A 22,784-nucleotide genomic window follows, 5' to 3' on the forward strand; every position below is an offset into this window, starting at 1 on the left:
CCACCAGTTGACTGATGTAAAACAACAGAAGTTCACTGTGCATTGGTTCCAGGGCCCAGAAGTCTGGCAGACGGTGTTGCTGGGTTGGTTCCCTTAGGGCTCAGGGAGAGCACGGTTCCTTGCCTCTCCCTACCCTGGTGGTGGCTGTTGATCCTCAGCAGCTTTGGCTCATCCTCCAGTCTCTGCTTCTGTCCCACACACCCATCTTCCCTGTTCCTGCCTCTTGTGGGACACTGTCCTCTCAGTCCACCCTGCTCTAATGTGACCTCATGTTAATAGTTACACCTGCAACCACCCTTTTTCCAGATAAGGCCACGTTCTGAGGTTCCCAGGACAATGTGAATTGGGAGACTGTGTGGCTAGGGTGCTGGGCAGGTGTCCTGCAGGCTGTTTGGGAATTTCCAAGGGCAGCAGTGAAGACCCAGTGCGGTGTTGCCTGCAGCAGCTCACCAAGGGACCATCTCAGCCCTACAGCACTTTAGCGAGAGCACCCTGGAGTACCTGGCCAACTTGGACCAAGCGCCGGACCCCACTGTCAGGAGGGATACTTTTGCGTCTGACATCTTCAGCGCCTATGACATTCTCTTCCATCACTGGCTCCAGAGTCGAGATGCCAAGGTATAGCTACAGCCCCCAGGAGCATGGGCATGGCCTGGCATCAGGGCCTGTGCTCTGCTGTTCTGCCAGCTCTGCTGAAGGGGATCCTGGGGTGGGGCAGAAGGATCAATTCACCTGTCTACATCTGCTGCCAGGGCAGTCTCCTCTGCCTGTGCCCACCCACAGCCAGTGCTCAGGAGCTGGTGGAGGACCTCATTTGCAGTTGCCATACCTGTGCAGGGTCTGCCTGCAGGTCCCCACATCTGTGACAGTGTCCAGCCTGCTCTAGAATTGTCCTGTTACTGGGGGCTGTGGTCACTGCCCTCTTCCCAAGGCTCCATTGCTGCCTCTAAAGGCCTCCCCCCTGGCTCTCTGACCTGACCCCCCACCCAGCCCCTTGCCATAGTCACTCTGCAACTGCACTCTGACCTCAACCTGCTGAACTTGCTGCCCAGCCCTGATGGACCCAGATGGCCCTGGTGTTCTCTTCCATGGATGGTTCTGCACCCAGCGGGTGATTGCCTGACTTTGTCTCCTCAGCTCCGGCTTGCAGTGGTGGCAGCTCTGGGTCCCATGAGCCACTTGCTTCCCAGTGAGAAGCTAGAAGAGCAGCTCCCCAAGCTCCTCCCTGGAGTCCTCAGCCTTTACAGGAAGCATGCGGAGACCTTCCACGTGTCCAAGGTTTGTGCAGGCAGCGAGGCATGTCCACCCCTGAGGACCCTTAGATCAGGCCCTGCAGGCCCAGAGATAAGATTCAGTGCTAGGTTGTGGAGAGCAGGACCCTGACTGCTCTGCTCTAGACAGGAGCCCAGGACCTGGTTCTTTGCTTGCTGTGCCCCCGCCCAGCCGTCCCAAATTCTGTAGGTAAAGATAGGGCTTCTTCATTTGAACCCCAAGTCAGAGTCCATGTCTTGGACTTCTCCCTGTGACCGGTGGGCTCTTCTGGGGGAAGGAGGTGAACCGAAGTCCTCTCCTGCCTACCTTGAGCAGAGCCTGGGCCAGATCCTGGAAGCAGCAGTGAGTGTGGGCAGCCGCACCCTGGAGGTCCAGCTTGATGCCCTCCTGGTCACTCTGCACACTCAGGTAGGCTGGGGCGGGGAGGGGGGGGTGGAGGCAGAGGTGGAATCAGGTGCCATAGGGCGGAACCTTTGAGTGAAGTCACCTGAGGGCGAGTGCAGGGAGAGGGCTTTGGGTGGTGGCTCAGCCCCACTGGGCTGAGGAGTGGCCTCCTCCAGCCTCACCGTGGTGTATGCAGGTGACATAGGAGCCCTCGCATGGAAAGGGCCAGCACAGAGTGAAGGAGGCCCAGGGATGCCATCAACTGAGCCAGCAGAGGGGCCAGGGCTGCAGGGAGGTGGGAGGCATGGGAAGGGGTCTTGAAGACACCACTGGAGGAAGTGCTCCAAAGGGAGGCTGTCCAGCTGGGCACCCCCAAGGCATGATGCCAAAGGTCTGGGAACAGACCACGACGGAGCTTAGTAGGTGAGAAGAGCAGCCGGAGTGCAGGGTCCTGATGGCCCCTCTGGACTCTGTGAGGCAGCAGCATCAGTGGCCCCGCCTGGCCAGCCTGAAGAGTCCTTCCCGGCCTAGCAAATGCAGCCTTGGTCTGGGGGTGGGCAGCAGGGATGACTACGGCAGACGTTGGAGGTTATGTAAGCATGTGAGTAGTGGTGTGCTGAGGACCTGGACATGACACAGGTGGGTTCCCAGAGAAATTCTAAGTGTCAGAGTTGTAGAAGAAGAAACATGTGAACACGCCAGTGCCAGTGAGGACGTGGGATAAGGCTGCCGGGCCTTCCTGCTTCCTGAAGGCAGTGCCCAGATGCTGTGAAGCCTGGGTTCTGCCAAGCTTTTTTTTTTTTTTTTTTTTTTTTGTGTGTGTGTGTTTGATACTGGGAATTGGGCCCAGTGCCCCACCTTTTGTTGTTCTGGGACTGGTTCTCACTAAGTTTTCCAGGCTAACTTCTATTTAGGATCCTCCTGCCGAGTTGCTGGGATTGCAGGTGTGCCCCACCGTGCCTAGCTTCTGCCAAACTTCTAAGGAATGATCCCTGTTCTATACAAGTTGGTTTGGAAATCAGAAGAAGATCCTGAGCTGCCTAGTTCATTCTGGGGGCTGGCCTTGATTCCAAACCTAAATTAGAACCACACAGGACAAGGCAGGTGTGTGATTAGGAGGGTGAGTTTGAAGGTCTTGTGTAAAGAAACAGCTGGCCAAGTCTAGCACTACCCCTGTCAGAGGACCTCATAGAGGAGGCCATGAGAAACACTTGTTCAGCCTTGAATGGCTGTGGATGCATGTGGGTCGTCACAGTGATACACAGAAGGAGATGTCATCTGACTTCAGTCAATGCAGAGAAAGACATTTTTCTATTCATCATTAGAACTCTTAGCAACTAAGATTAAAGAGAAACTTCCTCAAGTTTGTGAAGATCACATGCCCACGCGTTCCCTGACTTCCCAACTGAGGGGAGACATCAGGCATACTTCCTTAAGTCGAGAAGAGGACAGACTCGGCTCTTACCAGCATGGGGTTCTGTGAGGAAGAGGAAGAAGTGAGAGGTGCGTCTTACAGGAGAAGCTGACCATGGTTGTCATCACTGACCCTTGCTTCTGCTGGGTTGCCTGCTGTCTTCAGGGCACTGGCCTTTTCTTCATGTGCTCAGTAACTTCATGCCCCTTGTTTCTGCCTTACCCCAGCTGGATGTCTGCTGCACCCCTCCTGTGTTTTGCAAGCACGTGGTACATACTTGTTTTGTGGATGCTCAGTCACTCATCTAGAAGAAGGAACTGAACTTAGTACACAAACTTAGAACCAGCAAGAAGTCCCAGGGTCGACACTTGAGAACCTCCTGTGCAGTGTGCAGCAGTGGAGTGTGCCTGGCAGGTGGAGGCCTGGGCTTCCATCCCCGGCCACCAAGAACAGAATCTATGCCTGGATTGCAACCTGCTAGAACATAGGTAAAATACCGCGTACTGTAGCAACAGAAAGGTTCTGTGAGGTCTGAGAGTCAGCCTGACCAAGGGTGCCCGAGACCTTGAGGAAGAAAAACTGAAAATTCTGAAGACACAACAGGGAGGAAAAAACAGAAGCACGAGACAATGTCACCAACCTGATCTGGAAATCCAAGACCACATGCATTCATCAAGACTATAAAAGAATGATCATCAACGGGGATGGGCATAAGAGTGGGGAATGGGTTTAAATATGCAAAGGCTGAGAAGATAGAAAAAATGTGCTGTACTTGCTATTCTTTATACTGTCCATTCATGTCCTGTTTTTAGTGTTTTTTTTTTTTTCATATTCTTAAGCCTCGTTGTTATATATGTACAAATATTTACTTCTACTTTATCCTTTTTTTTTTTTTTTTTTGGTATTGGGAATTGAACTCAGGGCCACTCTATCACTGAGCAACATCCCCAGTCCTTTTGATTTTTTTATTTTGAAACAGGTTCTTGCTAAGTTGCTGAGGCTGGCCTCGAACTTGTGATCCTTCTGCTTCAGATTCCTGAATTGTGTGCACCACCGAGCCCAACTCCTACTTTATCCTGTTTTAAACATTTTTTGATTCTGTAGTATTTTTTTTTTACCCTAAAAATTGTTTAATTTTTACATTTATCCCTTTAAAAACTTTTCCTTTTCTTCTGTATTTGGAACTGAACCTTTAGCCTCACACATGCTGGGCAAGTGCTCTGCTAATAAGCGGCACTCCCAGCCTCATTTATCTGCCTCTGTGTTCAGGTTCAGGTTTTGTTATAGACAAAAGCCTTTTCCACATTCAGTGATCATCTTCAGGCTCTTCCTCTGTACTTCATTGTTTAGAGGAGGCGGGTGAGAACCCCGCTTTGCTTTTCCCCAGATGACTGCCCATCGCTATGGAACACGTTTCTTGGGACACCACCCTGTTTCCCTTGCAGTCCTGCTGGCTGCCAGGACTGTCATCCAAAGGCTTTGCTGGGCTGGAAGACCTGCTTCTGAGAGGGACCTGCCCCTCCAGAGTGGTCCCCGCATGGCCCTCCTAAGAGGCCAGGGAGCAGGACCTTTTTGGTCAGATTTGGCCCACAGCCTGTGCCTTACCTGCTAGCTTCCCCACACACCCAGGAACTGCACCGTCAGGAGAGGTGCGGTCTAGGCTGGGTGCTGATGTGCTGGGGGCCCCTCTCATGTTTGTAGGGTGGGCCCAGAAGTTCCTTAGAACCTCCATCTGGAGGCCCTGCTAGTGTCCTGTGCTGTGACACTGAGGAGGTGGGTAGGGACCTGGGGGCCAACCAGAGTGTGCCTGGGTTGGCAGGGTGTGCTTCAGCACCAGGCACCATGGAGCCCTGAGAGGGTTTTGTTTTAGTTTTTACTTGTTAATCAAGGCAGCTTTTCACTCTCTCTTCTATCTTTCTATGATTTTGAACAAATGGGCTCCAGGTGTCTTGGGTTTTGGTGCTTTATTCCAGAGGTGACTGGCTTCTGGCCTAGAGCTGGGAGTGCACACCCAGGGATGTGGGCATGCTCCTTTTTAATGGTGAAGTGCCCTGTGTCCTGTGGTGCAGTGTCTCCCCCATCCCTGACTTCAAGGGACTGGCCACCCAGTCACTCCTGATGGTAGAGCATGTGTGTCCCATGGCTGGCACCTGGGCATCCCTGCTTCTGGGTTAGAAAGGCCTGAAGAGTGATCTGCCTGGGGCTCCAGGCCCTGAGAGGGAGCTGGTGTCAGCCCTGTAACCTCTGCCCTGTTCCCTGGAGCAGATCTGCGTGCCTGTGGAGTCCTCGAGTCCCCTGGTGATGAGCAGCCAGAAGGAGGTGCTGCGCTGCTTTACTGTGCTGGGTGAGTGGTGGCTGCTCCTTGAACAGGTGCCCTCAGAAACATGCTGGGCCCATTGCCACTTCAGGTAGAGGGTGGTGTGACAGGATGAGTAGGCTGCTTTACTATCTCTGCCTGATACGCCAGAGGCCTCATTGGACCTGGCCCTCACCACTACCCCAGGCAATTGGTTTCCAGGCAGATGCCTGTTATGGCCGTGCCCCTGCCATTCTCGAGGCTCTGCCCCACAATGCACTGGCTCTGCCCCTGCTCCTCACCCGTGGCCAACTCCTTGTGCCACTTATCCTGGTCCTGGCCATCCTTCCAACCTTTGCTGGCTCCAGCTAGAGATGCCATCACCTGATCTGAACAGCAGAGGCCGGTCTGCCAACCCTGTCCTCAGCTTCCATGCATGCTCAGGGCTGGCGAGATAGGGTCCACCTGGGGCATGGAGTTGGGAGGCAGTGAGACTGGCTCAGCCACCCTGGCGCGTGTGCAGGAGGACAGCAGGTCTGATGATGACCTGGTTCACAGAGGCGAAGAAACCTGCATGTGTCATCGCCCCAAAGTTCCCGTTGGTAATGTTGAGTGCTCCATGCTAGAGGCCTGAAGCCTGGGTTGCCTAGACCTGCACTACTGGGGGTTCGAGTGCTGGAGAGTTGTCCCCCCAGGTGCACCTCTACCCAGAGGCAGGCAGGATGCTGAGGACCTTTTTGTGGGGCCTCTGTGAGTTTGAGAAGCTGAACTCAGCACTCAGAACCCTGTGGGCCCAGGTCTGAATCTCCTGTGCTCTGGCTGCTGCTGACTGCTGGCCTGTGCTGTGGCAGGAGTGTGTGCTCCAGCCCCCGCCCTGAGCCTGGTGCCCTTGAGGGCCGTGGGGCAGAACTGGCTGGCCTGGAGTCCAGCTTCCCTTAGCCCCCGCAGCAAGCCTTTGTTCTTCCTCCATGCTGGGAAGCCCTGTGTACACGACAGCCAGGACGACAAATGCTGGCCCCAAGGACTTGGTGGCACCACTGTGGAGTGATGAGGAAAGGAGAGGCTGTTAGACACTGCCTGATGTGCACATTGTCCCACAGCCTGCTGCTTGCCCGACCGGCTGCTGGCCTTCCTGCTGCCCAGACTGGACACCAGCAGTGAGAGGCTGCGTGTGGGTACCCTGCAGATCCTGAGGCACATCATCAACTCGGCCGGTAAGTGCCCTCCAGACCTGTGCTGTGTCCAGTGGGGGTAGTGCCAGAAAGGCGGAGATTGCCTTTTAGGTGAAAAGTACCATCCTGCTTGGATTTCTTTTTTTCTTTTTTTAAGACACGGGGTCTTCCTATGTTGCCCAGGCTGGCCCTGAACCCCTGGGCTCAAGTACTCCTGCCTCAGCCTCCCAAGTAGCTGGGACTTCTGGTACCCATGACTGTGCTGTGGCTTTACTTTGAATTTTGTAAAAATTTTTTTCCCCACCTTTTTATTTTGCACAATTCTATACTTTTTGAAGAGTTTAAGAGCAGTATCCATCTGCCCTTCACTGAACATTGAACACTGATACCTGCCTCAGTAGTGGCTGTGTGTCCCCCGACCCCCCACCCCATTAGCACAGGACCAACATCACAGAGTCTCAGTCAGCACACTTCCCTGGGGTGACTTTCTCTCCTTGTGGGATCTAGTTGAAGCCACACTCTGGCTTAGTTTGGTTCTCAGACTTTGTTAGTGAAGTGTCCTTTCCTTGAGAAGCGAGACCTCTTCTGGAATGTGTTCCCAACTAGCTGTGCCTGCTGGTCTCTCCACAGTCGAAGATTCAGGTTTCCTGCATTTAAGGCTAATTTAATTGATCAGCAATAAACTTGAAAGAAGTAATCATTTTTACATGAGGGTTTGTGTTTTTTTGGTGAATCTTGTTGACCAAAATATCTGACAAGAGCAACTCAGAGGAGGAAAAGTTTATTATGATTCATGGTTTCAGAGGTTTGTCCATGGTTGGCCAACTCCACTGCTTTGGGCCTGAAACAAGGCAGTATCCTGGTGGAAGGGTGTGGCAGAAGAAAGCGCCTCCTTTTTTTTTTTTTTATGGAAAAAAAAACAAACTATCTTTATTTTCACTGCTTTTTATCTGAAATTTAACATTTCCTTTCTGTGAATGAAAGTCACCAACCACAAAAGCAGTAGCAGTCCTGTGCATTGACACCTATTGAAATTGCAGGTAATTTTATACTGCATTACTGTTGCTATTGTGTCAAAGTAGTTTGCATTCATTATTTCTTAAATATTACAGTAATTCTTAAACTCACCACTAGCTCTTTTTTTTAATTTATTTTTTATGTAAATAAATGGGATATATCTTGTTTCTCTGTACATGAAGTAGAGGCAAACCATTTGTGTAATCATACATTTACATAGGGTAATAGTTTTTGATTCATTTTTTTTTTTTTTTTCTCCCTTCCCACCCCTCTTTTCCCTCTGGACAGTCCCTCCTTCCTTCATTCTTGCCCCCCTCCCACCCCCCATTACGTGTCATCATCTGCTTATCAGTGAGATCATTCATCCTTTGGTTTTTTGAGATTGGCTTATCTCACTTAGCATGATATTATCCAATATCATCCATTTGCCTGCAAATGCCATAATTTTATTATTCTTTATGGCTGAGTAATATTCCGTTGTATATATATATACCACAGTTTCTTTATCCATTCATCAATTGAAGGGCATCTAGGTTGGTTCCATAGTCTGGCTATTGTGAATTGAGCAGCTATGAACATTGATGTGGCTCTATCTCTGTAGTATGGTGATTTTAAGTCCTTTGGGTATAGGCTGAGGAGTGGGATAGCTGGGACAAATGGTAGGTCCATTCCAAGTTTTCTAAGGAATCTCCACACCGCTTTCCAGAGTGGCTGCACTAATTTGCAGTCCCACCAGCAATGTATGAGTGTACCTTTTTCCCCACATCCTCTCCAACACCTATTGTTGCTTGTATTCTTGATAATCGCCATTCTAATTGGGGTGAGATGGAATCTTAGTGTAGTTTTGATTTGCATTTCTCTTATTACTAAAGATGTTGAACATATTTCATATGTTTGTTGATTGCTTGTAGATCTTCTTCAGTGAAGTGTCTGTTCATTTCCTTAGCCCATTTGTTGATCAGGTTATTTGTATTCTTAGTGTAGAGTTTTTTGAGTTCTTTATATATTCTGGAAATTAGTGCTCTATCTGAAGTATGAGTGGCAAAGATATTCTCTCACTCTGTAGGCTCTCTCTTCGCATTGTTGATAGTTTCCTTTGCTGAGAGAAAGCTATTTAGTTTGAATCTATCCCAGTTATTGATTCTTGCTTTTATTTCTTGTGCAATGGGAGTCCTGTTAAGAAAGTCTGAACCTAAGCCAACAAGGTGAAGATTTGGACCTACTTTTTCTTCTATAAGATGCAGGATCTCTGGTCTGATTTCAAGGTCCTTGATCCATTGTGAGTTGAGTTTTGTGCAGGGTGAGAGATAGGGGTTTAGTTTCATTCTGTTGCATATGGATTTCCAGTTTTCCCAGCACCATTTGTTGAAGAGGCTATCTTTTCGCCATTGCACATTTTTGGCACCTTTGTCTAGTATGAGAAAATTGTATTTATTTGGGTTTGTGTCCGTGTCCTCTATTCTGTACCATTGATCTACCTGTCTATTTTGGTGCCAATACCATGCTGTTTTTGTTACTATTGCTTTGTAGTATAGTTGAAGTTCTGGTATTGCAATACCCCCTGTTTCATTCTTCCTGCTAAGGATTCCTTTAGCTATTCTGGGTTTCTTATTCTTCCAGATGAATTTCATGACTGCTCTGTTTCTGTGAGGTACATCATTGGGATTTTAATTGGAATTGCATTGAATCTGTATAGCACTTCTGGTAGTATGGCCATTTTGACAATATTAATTCTGCCTAGCCAAGAACATGGGAGATCTTTCCATCTTCTAAGTTCTTCCTTAATTTCTTTCTTCAATGTTTTGTAGTTTTCATCGTAGAGATCTTTTACCTCTTTGGTTAGATGGATGCCCAAGTATTTTATTTTTTTTGAAGCTATTGCAAATGGAGTTGTTTTCCTCATTTCCCTTTCATTTGTTTCGTCGCTTGCATATAAAAATGCTTTAGATTTATGCGTGTTGATTTTATAACCTGCTATTTTGCTGAATTCATTGATGAGGTCTAGAAGTTTTCTGGAGGAGGTTTTTGGATCCTCTAAATATAGAATCATGTCATCAGCAAATAGTGACAGCTTAAGTTCCTCTTTTCCTATTCGTATCCCTTTAATTTCTTTAGTCTGCCTAATTGCTCTGGCTAGAGTTTCGAGGACAATGTTGACTAGAAGTGGTGAAAGAGGACATCCCTATCTTGTTCCCGTTTTTAAAGGGAATGGTTTCAGTTTTTCTCCATTAAGAATGATGTTGGCCATGGACTTAGCATAAATAGCCTTTACAATGTTCAGGTATCTTCCTACTATCCCTATTTTTTCTAGTGTTTTGAGCATGAAAGGGTGTTGTATTTTGTTGAACGCTTTTTCTGCGTCAAATGAAATAACCATATGATTCTTATCCTTAAGTCTATTGGATTAAGTTTATTGATTTACAGATGTTAAACCATCCTTGCATTCCAGGAATGAACCCCACTTGATCGTGGTGCACAATTTTCTTAATATGTTTTTGGATACGGTTTGCCAATATTTTGTTAAGGATCTTTGCATCTATATTCATCAAGGATATTGGTCTAAAATTTTCTTTCCTTGATGTGTCTTTTCCTGGTTTGGGTATGAGGGTGATATTAGCGTCATAGAATGAGTTCGGTAGGGTACCCTCCTTTTCTATTTCCTGAAATACTTTGAGAAATTTGGAATGAGTTCTTCTTTGAAGGTCTTGTAGAACTCAGCTGAGAATCCATCTGGTCCTGGGCTTTTCTTGGATGATAGAGTTTTAATGGCTTCTTCTCTTTCATTGCTTGATATTGATCTGTTTAAATCGTGTATGTCCTCCTGGTTCAGTTTGGGAGGAGCATATGTCTCTAGAAATTTGTCAATGTCTTCGGTTCTTTCTATTTTGTTGGAATACAGATTTTCAAAGTAGCTTCTCATTATGTTCTGTATCTCAGTGGTGTCTGTCGTGATATCTCCTTTTGCATTATGTATTTTAGTAATTTGAGTCTTCTCTCTCCTTCCCTTTGTTAGTGCGGCTGAGGGTTTGTCTATTTTGTTTACTTTCTCAAAGAACCAACTTTTTGTTTTGTCAATTTTTTGAATAGTTTCTTTTGTTTCAATTTCATTGATTTCAGCTCTGATTTTAATTATTTCCTGTCTTCTACTACTTTTGCTGTTATTCTGTTCTTCTTTTTCTAGGGCTTTGAGCTGTAATGTTAGGTCATTTAATTGTTGACTTTTCATTCTTTTCTGGAATGCGCTCCATGCAATGAATTTTCCTCTTAGTACCGCTTTCATAGTGTCCCAGAGATTTTGATATGTTGTATCATCATTCTCATTGACCTCTAAGAATTTTTTAATGTCCTCCCTGATGTTTTTTGTTATCCATGTTTCATTCAATAGCATATTATTTAGCCTCCAAGTGTTGGAGTAATTTCCCTTTTTTATTTTGTCATTGATTTCTACTCTCAGTCCATTATGATCTGATAGAACACAAGGCAGTATCTCTATTTTTTTGCATTTCCTTAGGGCTGCTTTGTAGCATAACATGTGGTCTATTTTTGAGAAGGTTCCATGTGCTGCTGAGAAGAAAGTGTATCCGCTCCTGAATGGATGGAATATTCTATATATGTCCATTAAGTCTAGGTTATTGATTGTGTTATTGAGTTCTATGGTTTCTTTGGTTGGATTTTGTTTGAGATCTATCTAGTGGCGACAGCGGTGCGTTAAAGTCGCCCAGAATTATTGTGTTGTGGTCTATGTGATTCTTGAACTTGAGAAGGATTTGTTTGATGTACAGGGATGCACCATTGTTTGGGGCATAAATATTTACTATCCTTATGTCTTCCTGATTTATGGTTCCCTTGAGCAGTATGAAATGTCCTTCTTTATCCCTTCTGACTAACTTTGGCTTGAAGTCCACTTTATCTGATATTAGGATGGAAACCCCCACTTTTTTACTGGGTCCATGTGCGTGGTAGGTTTTTTCCCATCCTTTCACCTTTAGTCTGTGGATGTCTTTTTCTATGAGATGAGTCTCTTGCAGCAGCATATTGTTGGGTCTTTCTTTTTAATCCATTCTGCCAGTCTATGTCTTTTGATTGATGAGCTTAGGCCATTAATGTTCAGGGTTATTATTGAGAAATGATTTGTATTCCCAGTCATTTGGCTTATTTTTGGTTTTTAAGTTGGCTTGGTTTCTCCTTTGAGTGCTTTTTCTCTAAGGTAGTTCCTCCCTTTGCTGACCTCCATTGCTGTTTTTCATTTCCTCCTCGTGGAATATTTTGTTGAGAACATTCTGTAGCGCAGGCTTTCTATTTGTAAATTCTTTTAACTTTTGTTTATCATGGAAGGATTTTATGTCATCTTCAAATCTGAAGGTTAGTTTTGCTGGGTATAGGATTCTTGGTTGGCAACCATGTTCTTTCAGAGCTTGAAATATGTTGCTCCAGGCCCTTCTAGCTTTTAGAGTCTGGATTGAGAAGTCAGCTGCTATCCGTATTGGTCTCCCCCTATATGTAATCTGATGCTTTTCTCTCACGGCCTTCAAAATCCCATCTTTATTTTGAATGTTAGGCATTTTCATTATAATGTGCCTTGGTGTGGATCTGTTGCAATTCAGTGCATTTGGTGTTCTGTAAGCATCTTGTATTCGATTTTCCATTTCATTCTTCAAGTTTGGGAAATTTTCTGATATTATTTCATTAAATAGGTTGTTCATTCCTTTGGTTTGTATCTCTGTGCCTTCCTCAATCCCAATAATTCTTAAATTTGGTCTTTTCATGATATCCCATAGTTCTTGGAGATTCTGTTCATGATTTCTTACCATCTTCTCTGTTTGGATGACTTTATTTTCAAGATTAAATATTTTGTCCTCATTGTGTGAGGTTCTGTCTTCCAAGTGGTCTAGTCTGTTGGTGATGCTTTCCATTGAGTTTTTTATTTGGTTTATTGTCTCCTTCATTTCAAGGATTTCCGTTTGGTTTTTTTTGAGAATCTCTATCTCTTTGTTGAAATGATCTTTTGCTTCCTGCAGGTGGTCTTTCAGCTTATTGGTATTATCATTCGTTGCCTGCATTTGCTCTCTTATCTCATCCTTTGCTTCGTGAATCATCTTAATCATGTATAATCTGAAGTCCTTTTCTGACATTTCTTCTACCATACTGTCATTGGGTTCTATTACTATAGAATCTAGATTTGTTTGGATCATTTTCTTCCCTTGTTTTTTCATGTTGTTCATGTATCTTCCCCTCTAGCAGTGCAGATCTGGGGTATTGCAGATTTCCCCCTATAGGCTTATAGTGGCCCTATAGGTTTCCAAACCCCTTTCTTTAAGGGGAGATCAATATTAGCAGTGCCCGAACCAGACACTATGCAATCCTAGACCAAATAGCCCCTATGGGGACAATAACAAAATTGTCATAATAAACAAAATGAGTTCAAATATTATCTTTGGTAAAACAAACAGGTTTGCAATAAGGTCTGCAGTTTCTAATGGAGGACAAAGAGGATGCAGAGGGATGTAGGATGTAATTGTTAATGGGATAAGAAAAGAATATACAGAAGTTCTAGAAAATAGAAAGGGTGAGAGTGTAATCAAAAGAAATTGGATGTTAGCATGCAAAAAAGGGAGAGTCTCTGAGGCAACAGGTAAACAAAAGGAAAAGAGAGCAAGAAAAGTAAAGAAATAAAAACTTACATTTTTTTTAAAAAGGAGAAAAAAGGAAATCTACTGTATAGCAGTCAGATACTAATGAAACCTCCCAGTGTTCAGTAGCCTGATGAGAAGTGCCTGACAATGAGTTTCAAGCCTCCAGCAGGCGTCGCAGGATGGGATTTGCCCCACCTAAAGATTGGAGCTACGGCTTTCAGGATTGTCCAAGATGGCTGCTCTGGCTTCGAAATGTGTTGGCAAATAGGGAGCTGCAGCTCAGGGGTGGACGTGGTCAGCTGGAGGTCCTGGAGACGGGATACAGTTGGTCCGGCAGGGGTCCTGGAGGTCCCGTGTGTTTGGTGTGGTTGTGGGATCCTGGAGGCCGGGTACAATCAGTCCGTCTAGGGTCTGGGTGATAGGGCACAGTCAGTTGGTCTGGGGGTCCTGGCAGCAGGGAGCACTCAGTCGATGTGAGGGCCCCAGAGGCAGGAAGTGATCGGTCAGGCTGAGGGATCCTGGAGATGGGGCTCAGTCAGTCCGGCCAGGGGTCCTACGGGGTCTGGCTGTTGTCTGAAAATGGTGGCAGCCACGTGTAATCAAACCTGCAGGTACTGTGACAGTGAGCTTCCAGGCAGCAGCAGGCAGCTGATGCTCCACTGGTGGTTGGCAATCAGTTTGCTGACTGTTGTCAGACGATCGGGAGGTGAACCTGGAGCGTTGGGTGATGGATAGGAGTTAGGCAGGCGATGGACAGGCGAGAAGCAGGCAAATGGTGGATGATAGACGCCTGACAGTGAGCAATCTGCTCTCAAAAAAGGCGTCGATATGCTGGCAGACTGCAGGTGATCACAGCAGACAAATTGGTCGATTTTTTTTTTTTTTTTTTAACAAGTTTCAGAGGTCTTAGTCCGTAGAAGGCTGACTGCATTCCCTGGAGCTCAAGTGTGGCTGAACATCATGGTGGAAGATGGAAGCAGCTCGCATCTTCAGGAAGCACTGTAGTATTCTTGACTCATGTTTCACTGAGTCTCTTTAATATGTTACTCCTTTCTCTTTTGGCACGAAGTTGCCAGATTTGGCAGAAACAAACAGGATGCCCCAATACTGCATGAGATGTTTTGCACTAAAATGTTATTTGTTATTCATCTGAAATTCAAATGAAGTGGGGAGTCCCGGGTTTTATTTGGCAACCCTGTTCAGCACAAAGTGTTGCCACCCAAGTCTGATGATAGTCTGATTTTCTCTCCTGTTATATTTGCTTTTGTTTTCAGATACCCAAAGGGTTTTTTCTTTTTCTTTAAAGTCCAGTAATTTCGCCAGAACCTCCTGGCATTGGTCACTGCAGTGACCATGTGCTGCAGTAGAGCAGAGTCCCTGCTCTTCACTGTGACTTCTCTGCTGCCCGGGTCCCCTGCTGTCCTGAAGCCACAGCGCCTACCTGTCCTCAGTTGCATCAGGCATCCTGATGCAGGGGCACCTCCCTTCCACTGCTCTTCACAGGCCTTGGCTTCAGTGTGCTCTTCAGGACGGCACCTATGCCGACTGCCTTCTCCAGGCACGCTGCCCTGCTATGAGTCTATCTCTGGCTCCCCGTTCCTTCCCTTGTGGTGGTCTTGGGTACCTCCAGGTGCTTTTCTCTCTCTTCCCTGAGGGCCTGAGCCACAGAGGGCAGGGCCACATGTGCCTTGCTTGGTGTCAGGAGCTCAGCACTCTGTACAGAACTTGGCAGGTAGTTGGTAGGAAAGAGGAAGATCCCAGACCATGTGTTGAAGGCCATTCGGATGGATAGATGGATGTGGCTTTGTGGGTTTTTTGTTGTTGTTGTTGTTTTAACCTTTTTTTACAGTTTAAAAAAATATATTTTTTAGATGTTGATGGACCTTTATTTTATTCATTTATTTTTATGTAGTGCTTAGAATCGAACCCAGTGCCTCACATACGCTAGGCAAGCGCTCTACCACGATGCCACAGCCCAGCCCCTGGCTTTGTTTCTTGTGTGCACTTTCATGGTCATTTTGAACCTTGGGAACAGAGATCCATAGGGACCTTGGCCCAGCACCAGCCGGCAGTCTACATTTCTCGCTGAGACCTGCCTTCCCCAGGCCCCTGTGCTCCTGTGTCTTGTTCTGGAGCACCTACTCAGTCCTTATGTCTTCTTCTATTATTGGTATTTTTAAATTTTTGAATCTTGAGTTGTGTGATAAAACTCAAGTTGGAGAGCCCCAGAACAGGTGTGAGGTTTGGGAGATGGTGCTGGAGCCGACCTTGTGCCCCCTCCCATGGGCTCCGGGGACCGCCTGGCTGCCCAGCCTGCCCCCATGTGAACGCTGTGTGGCCTGCTTGCTCCTGCCTGTTTCTGAACTTAGAGGAACGGTCGCGCTGGGTCTTCCTTTGCGCTGTGCTCTGTTACCTGCCGGGTATCACAGTGCTGTCTGCCTTGCTGTGCTGGGCGTGGTGTTCGTGGTCCCACGTCTCCACAGGCAGGCCTCACACTGTCTGGTGGTGCCGGGCAGTTCCAGGGCTTCCAGGCTCCCCCCATGGCTGCTGCTCGTGCTGCCCACACCCACCGCTCTGCTCCGCGTCCACCCCTGGTTGCCCTGTCTCCTGGATGACCTTGCAGCTCCTGCAGTGCTCTTGTGCTGGGGTTGAGTCCTGTTTGCCTGTGTCCTTTTCCCTGCTGCCTGGCGACAGTCTTTCTGGTCCTCTGATCCTGTGCGTGCTGTCTCTGTTGGCAGAGTCTGGACTGCCTGCAGTGCATCCCTGGGCCACTTTGCTTCCGTCTTTTCCTGTGTCCTCTATGCTTCTCAACTTGAGGTCGTGAAGAGCCTTCCACTGCATCTCCTGAGACTTTGCGGTTTTTCAGGGCTAAACCTGGAGCCTGTGTTCGAAGCTCCTGTGGTGCCGTGTCTTTTCCTGTTGCTTGACTGTTGCCACCTGAACCCTCACCAGGCCCTCACCAGGGGCATGGTGGGGGCGGTTCTAGGTGCCAGGTGGCTCCCTGGGCAGAGCTGGGTTCGTGGGGCCCGGTGGAGCTGGGGCGTGATGAGCCTCAGGCCCTGACTGAGTCCTAGGCCTCTGCCTCTGTCTTCTGCAACCATGGGAGTTTGAGTTTGGCCAGCTCTGCAGTGTCCCTGGCTTCAGGTTTCTCATCTGTGGATTTGGGATCAGGATGACACCTATCTCACTTTCAGACTATCTACTGAATTAAAGCATTATTATTTGCAGTATGCCTCAAAGGTCACCTGCACCGCGTTTATTTTTATTAATCTCAACCTGATGGCCATTTTTTACCCTCTTCTAGATATCAGGAAAAGAAGGGTTAGGTTGCTGGTTCTCAGCAAGAGGGAGTCCCTATACCAGCAGCATCAGGTCTCCTGGGAACACATGAGATGTGTACTGAGCTCCAGGGCCTGTGCCAGACCTCACCCTGTTTAACACACATGGAATTCCAGGGCCCCTCCAGTGGGAGGAGCACGTGGTCAACCTGGTTCAGGTCCTTCCTTCTTTCTTTTTTGTGGTACTGGGGATTGAACCCAGAGGTATTCTACCACTGAGCTTTATTTTATTTTGAGACGGGGCTTTGCCGATGTGCCAAGGCTGGCCTTAACTCTGTAATCTTCTTTCTTGTCAGTTTCTTAAAAAAAAGAAAAAGAAAATGAAAAAATTTTTTTTTTTTTTTTAATTTGGTGGTGCTGGGGCTTAAACCCAGGGCCTAATGCGTGCTGGGTAAGTACTCTAACACCGAGCGACATGCCCTGCCCTTCTGGTTTTTTTTTTTTTTTTAATTTTGAGATAAGGTCCTGCTAAGTTGTCCAGGTTGACCTTGAATTTGTTCCTCCTACCTTATCCTCCCAAATTGCTGGGATCACAGGTGTGTGCCACCATGCCTGGCTCTGGCCCAGTTTTTAACTACTGCTCTGAACTGCAAACCTTTTAGCTTTTTAATTGGGTAAAGATATTTGAGGAAAAAATCATTTGTCCCCTGGAGAGCAGTGAACTTAGACCCTCTCCTCCCACATGGAGGCCAGCTGAGGCCAGACCCTAGAAGTGTAGTCTGGGCCCTGGGGTAGAGGTTGAGTGGGATGACCATTCTGGGCCTTGGGACTGATGTTCATTTCTTGCCTCATGTTCATTTCTTGCAGCTGCTCAAATGGAAGTTAAGAAGCCCTTTATTCTCTCTTCCATGAGGCTTCCACTTCTGGACACCAACAACAAGGTAAACTGCGCAGTTCAGTCCGGGCTCCACCTTGAGCAACCACAAGGAGAGTGCCCTGTCCCACCAGGTACTGGGCCACCAGCACAGGGAGGCACACCTGTTCAGTGTGTGGCTAACAACTGCCTACATTATACTTTTACACAGTTAACCAGGCTGGATGCCAGGGACCACCTCACTCCTGGTGCCAGCCACAAGTCCAGGGGTCTTCAGTACCACTCTCAGATTCAGCCATTCACTCGAGGGACTCAGAGAACTCAGCAAGCTGTTATATGTTTAGATAGCCTACTACAGGGAGAAGATGCAGGTTACAATCAGCCCAAGCAAGAAGCACATGGGACAGAGTCCAGGAGAGATCCAAACCCAAAAACAGCTTCCACTTGTCCTCTTGTGAGGTGGTGACAACATTCATGGGCACTGCCAAGCAGAACCAGTCCTCAGCATCAGTGTCCTGGGCCTTTACTGGGGTGGGTCCTGTCTTGCAGACCTGCTTGGCTGCCCCTATGGCCATGCTCAACCTCCGGCCCCTCAGAATCACATTTTTAGACCATGTGGTATGGCCCATGGCCAAGGCCAAAGGGTATTCTTACTAGCAGCACATTCCAGGGGCTTATAGATGATCTGCTGGAGCCAAGGGCAGAGACCAGACCCCTCTTGGGCAGGGAAGGTCCTCCACTGAGCTCAGTCCAATCAGGAACTGCTCCCGTGGGCAGGGCCTGCTTGCTCAGGGGCAGCAAAGGATGTGAGCCCTCTGGGGTGGCTCCAGCCTTTCTGCTGGCGCTGGTCTGCTCCTTGAGCTCTCCTTTGCATCTTGCTGCACTTCCCCTGGAGCTTCTAGCCTAGATCCCAAGGTACCCCTGTGTCAGGGTCATGCTCCACAGTGCACAAGTCTCGTGTTCAGGTGTGTTCTCTGATGTCCCCCTCCCCACAAGACCCTGCAGCTGTCACAGGGGCTCACATGGCACCCACAGTGCCAAGGGGCATGTTTGCAAGCTAGGCAGTCAGTTGCTGATCAACCCATCCTGTTCCTAGAGACATGTATGTATGTATGAGTTGGGGGTGGTCTGCGGAGGCCTCTGTGGGGTGATGATGTTCCATCTCTGAAGAGACTGTCTGAAGATGAGGGAGAAGTTTCCCAAGGGAGGCAAGATGTGCAGAGGGCTTTGAGCGGGAGCAGAGGCCACTGTCTACGGGGACAGTGTGGCATTGGAACTGGAGACATTGCTGGCTCTGGGAAGGAGGTATCTTGTTTCAGCATGTTGGACTGGCCATGCCTTCAAGCCACTAGGAGTTGTTATTGGGCAGGGTTGGACATGCAGCTGTGGACTCCCAGGAGTGTTTGGATGATGGCTGCAGATCCAGGGACCATTGCCAGGGCAGTGGTGTACTCCAGGAAACAGTGTACCCAGAGCAGCTAGCCCCAGAGCACTGAATCCCAAGGCTAGGCAAACTCTGGGCAGAGGGAAGGTGTGTGTGACTCCAGGAGGCTGCATCTAGTGCCTGGGAGGGCTGGTTGCCAGTGTGCAGGAGGCTGAAGGGCAGGGAAGTTTGGGGCAGGCCCTTAAGCAGGCAGCTCTCATGAACTTGGGAAGGCTGAGGAATGAGACAAGTGAGACAAGGTGCCTGCTGAGGGGCTGGTGGGAGTTGGGGAGGTGTGGGGAAGAAGGAAGAGGCCCCAGTAGAGCTGTTGCGGACCTGAGAGAGCCTCTGCAGCCCAGAGGCCAGACAACACAGGGGCAGGCATGGGCACAGCTGCAGGCAGCGGTGGAGGTAGAGGTGGAGGTGCACATATAGGGGCAGGAACAGGCACAGGTGCAGGTACAGGCGAAGACAGGAGCAGGAGCAGGCACCAGAAGAGGTACAGGTGACCCAAGAGCAGGAGCAGGCACAGGTAGAGGTACAGGAGAAGACATAGGAGCAGGAACCAGCACAGGAAGAGGTACAGGAGAAGACATAGGAGCAGGAGTGGGCACAGGTAGAGGTGCAGGTGAACACAGGAGCAGGAGCGGGCACAGGTAGAGGTGCAGGTGAACACAGGAGCAGGAGCGGGCACAGGTAGAGGTACAGGAGAAGACACGGGAGCAGGAGCGGGCACAGGTAGAGGTGCAGGTGAACACAGGAGCAGGAGTGGGCACAGGTAGAGGTGCAGGTGAACACAGGAGCAGGAGCGGGCACAGGTAGAGGTACAGGAGAAGACACGGGAGCAGGAGCGGGCACAGGTAGAGGTACAGGAGAAGACACAGGAACAGGAGCGGGCACAGGTAGAGGTGCAGGTGAACACAGGAGCAGGAGCGGGCACAGGTAGAGGTACAGGAGAAGACACAGGAGCAGGAGCGGGCACAGGTAGAGGTACAGGAGAAGACACAGAAACAGGAGCGGGCACAGGTAGAGGTGCAGGTGAACACAGGAGCAGGAGCAGGCACAGGTAGAGGTACAGGAGAAGACATAGGAGCAGGATTGGGCATAGTAGAAGTATAAGCACAGGTGCAGGTATGTGTATAGGCACAGTTACAAGGTCAGGTGAAGGTGAGGTGTGGGTACAGGTATGTGTGTAGCACAGGTGTGGGCGGGGGACGGGGTGAGACTCCCGTCTCCTAGCTGGACTGGTTTGGCAGTATGTCTCTGTGGCCCCTTGCTGACCTTTGGTTCTGGGCAGGTGAAGCGGGCTGTGGTGCAGGTGATCAGCGCTATGGCTCATCATGGCTACCTGGAGCAGCCTGGAGGCGAGGTGATGATCGAGTACATCGTGCAGCAGTGTGCACTGCCCCCTGAGCAGGAGGTAAGAGGCCATGCCTCACCCACCACCTCTGGGCCCAGCAGCAGCCAGGCTCCTTGACCTACAGTGCCCTGAACCCTGTCAGTGCTCGTAACCAGGGCTGTTGTCCCAGCAGCAGGTGGCCTATGTGGCCTGAGTCTGTACACTTAGGGTTCCCTGTGTTTCTGAGTTAGGGTCTTTGCACCTTGAGTTCATTGGCGGCTCCTGAAACTCAGAAGAGGCAGAAAGCAGGGACATGGTTCTCCTTGGGGCTTTTCTGTTTAAGAAGCTTTAGTAAAAGTAAACGCTGGTGGGGGAGCCCTGGGTTCATCCTGAGCACTGCAGTAAAGAAGACAGATGCATGTAACCTGGGAAGTTTTAGTAAATTGGGTTTGTCCTTGAGGTCAGCTCAGAACAGATGTGGGCCTCCCTCTCACACTGGTAATGGTCAGTGCCTATGTTTACCTTGAAACATCTCACAGGAGAGTGGATCCAGTGGGAAGATGAACGCACAGGCCAAGGGGTGGAGTCTGCATCAGTTTGACTGCTTTTAACCTCAGCATCTTCACAGTGACTTTGAGGATCATCAGATATGACTGAAGAGGTCCAAGACCTCTGTTTTAGTTTAGTCCCCCACAGTTTGGAATTTGAAGATCTTTTAATGTTAGAAAACTGAAATCAACTCCCACAGTAGAAACTGTACTTTAAATTCCTTTTCATAGAGAAGACTCTGCTACAGTTCTGAATCTATGCTTCGACATTTCACGTGGGATGAAAGGAAACAGACTTGAATATTTTTAATAGCATCACCCTGCCTCCATTCCTTGGAGCTGGGGCTACACTGGGCTTGTGGGGATATCAAGCTTTCTGCATGATAAAATATTTAAAAAACAAAACAAAATACAGTGCCCTGAGTCAAGCGGATCTTGGGGTGCTGTCCAGATAGACTTCAGCAGGCTGCGGTCCATGGGGAAGGCAGTGCTGGTGAGTGAGCTGCAGGCCTGTTCTTAAGCCATTCAGGTGCAGGATGGGAACTCTGGGTCCTGCTAACACAGCACCAAATGCTGAGTGCAGCACTTAGATGCCCCTCCAGGGTGTTTGGAGAAATGTGAATTGAAGTTGGTGTTATTCATTGTCGTTATTCTTTTGCTGTCTTGTCTGTCCTTTTTGTTTTTCCTTCCATTTTTCTTTGTCACTGAGGCATATTCACATATAGGAAATGTACCCTTTTAAGCTTGCACACCACTTTTTGATAAGATGACAGGCACACAAACACTGTGTAAAGACACAGGGCATCGTGGCACCCCCAGGTTCCCTGCTTCCTTGTAGCCAGCTGTCCCTCTGGTTTTGCTTTTCCAGAATGTCTAGGAGGGCTTGTTCCTAGCATAGCCTTGTATCAGGCTTTTTTTTCTCTAAGTACAAGGGCTTGAACTCAGGGCCTTGTGCACACTAAGCAAGTGCTCTGCCACTGAGCCACACCCAGCACTTCTGCGATGGACTTGGAGGTCACCTGCGTCCCTTTCCATTCCTGAGCAGCAGTCCATTATGCCCTCGCACCACCCTTCACTCCTCCACTCACAGTCAAGTGTTCCAGGTCTGGCAGTTATGAAGAGGTCCACGCTGAGCGGTAGAGTGTGTTGTCTGAATTCTTCCTCAGTGCGTTGTTTGTATATAGTGGGATTTGTCGTTACATATTCTTACGTGTTCACGATGTAGCAGTTTAATTTGCCAACATCATTCCCCACTATTTTCCCCTCCCTCCGTTCCTCCCTCCTCTCTGTCCGTTTCCTCTACTGATCTCCCTTCAGTTTTCATGAGATCCCCTCAACTTCCTTTTCCTTTTTTCTATCTTCCACATATGACAGAAAATACACAATGCTTGACCTTCAGAGTTCATCTTATTTTGCTTAACATAATAGTCTCAAGTGTTGTCCATTTTCCTGCAAATGACACAATCTCATTTTTCTTTATGGCAGAATAAAACTCCATTGTGTATGTGTACCACATTTTCTTTATCATTCACCTGTTGATGGGCACCTAGGCTGGTTCCAGGGTCTGCCCATTTTGACTGTGCTGCTATGAACATGGTCTTGCATGTCCCACTGTAGTGAGATGACTCTCATGCTTCAGGGTAAGTATTCAGAGGTGGCATAACTGGGTGCCATGGTGGTTCCAGACCTGGTCTTTTGAGGAGCCTCCATACTGATTTCCAAGGTGATTATGATAATTTACAGTCTCAACAACAGTCTCCCTTTTTTTCCACATCCTCTCCAGCACTTATTATTCTATATATGTATGTGTGTATATATTTATTTAGGGTACAGGGTTTTGAACTCAGGGCCACCTGGCCACTGAGCTGCATCCCCAGCCCTATTTTGTATTTAATTTAGAGACACGGTCTCACTGAGTTGCTTAGTGTCTCATTTTTTTGCTGAGGCTGGCCTTGAACTCGTGATCCTCCTGTTGCAGCCTCCCAAGCCACTGGGATTATAGGCATGCGCCACTATGCCTGGCTATTGTTTATATTCTTGATGACTTCCATTCTGACTGCAGTGAGCTGGAGTCTCAGTGTGGTTTTGATTTGCATGTGCCCAGTTGCTAGAGATGTTGAGAATTTATTTTTTT

At 48.2% G+C, this 22,784-nt stretch overlaps 1 protein-coding gene across 4 annotated transcripts in view; it reads left to right on the plus strand.

Annotated features, from left to right (window-relative positions):
* MROH1 (maestro heat like repeat family member 1) overlaps positions 1-22,784 on the plus strand; it is an 87,842-nt gene that overhangs the window by 23,930 nt on the left and 41,128 nt on the right. For 3 of the 4 annotated variants that reach the window (XM_079132118.1, XM_079132119.1, XM_079132117.1), the window contains exons 9-15: positions 467-618; positions 1,138-1,278; positions 1,588-1,680; positions 5,336-5,414; positions 6,467-6,580; positions 17,334-17,407; positions 20,061-20,183. In XM_079132118.1, the coding sequence (XP_078988244.1) occupies positions 467-618; positions 1,138-1,278; positions 1,588-1,680; positions 5,336-5,414; positions 6,467-6,580; positions 17,334-17,407; positions 20,061-20,183 (776 nt within the window). Of the gene's footprint in view, positions 1-466; positions 619-1,137; positions 1,279-1,494; positions 1,681-5,335; positions 5,415-6,466; positions 6,581-17,333; positions 17,408-20,060; positions 20,184-22,784 lie in introns of all 4 variants that reach the window. The other variant, XM_079132116.1, reaches the window with a different exon arrangement.

The sequence above is a fragment of the Sciurus vulgaris genome (assembly GCF_902686455.1).
Source record: "Sciurus vulgaris genome assembly, chromosome: 1".
Taxonomy (NCBI): Eukaryota; Metazoa; Chordata; class Mammalia; order Rodentia; family Sciuridae; genus Sciurus; species Sciurus vulgaris.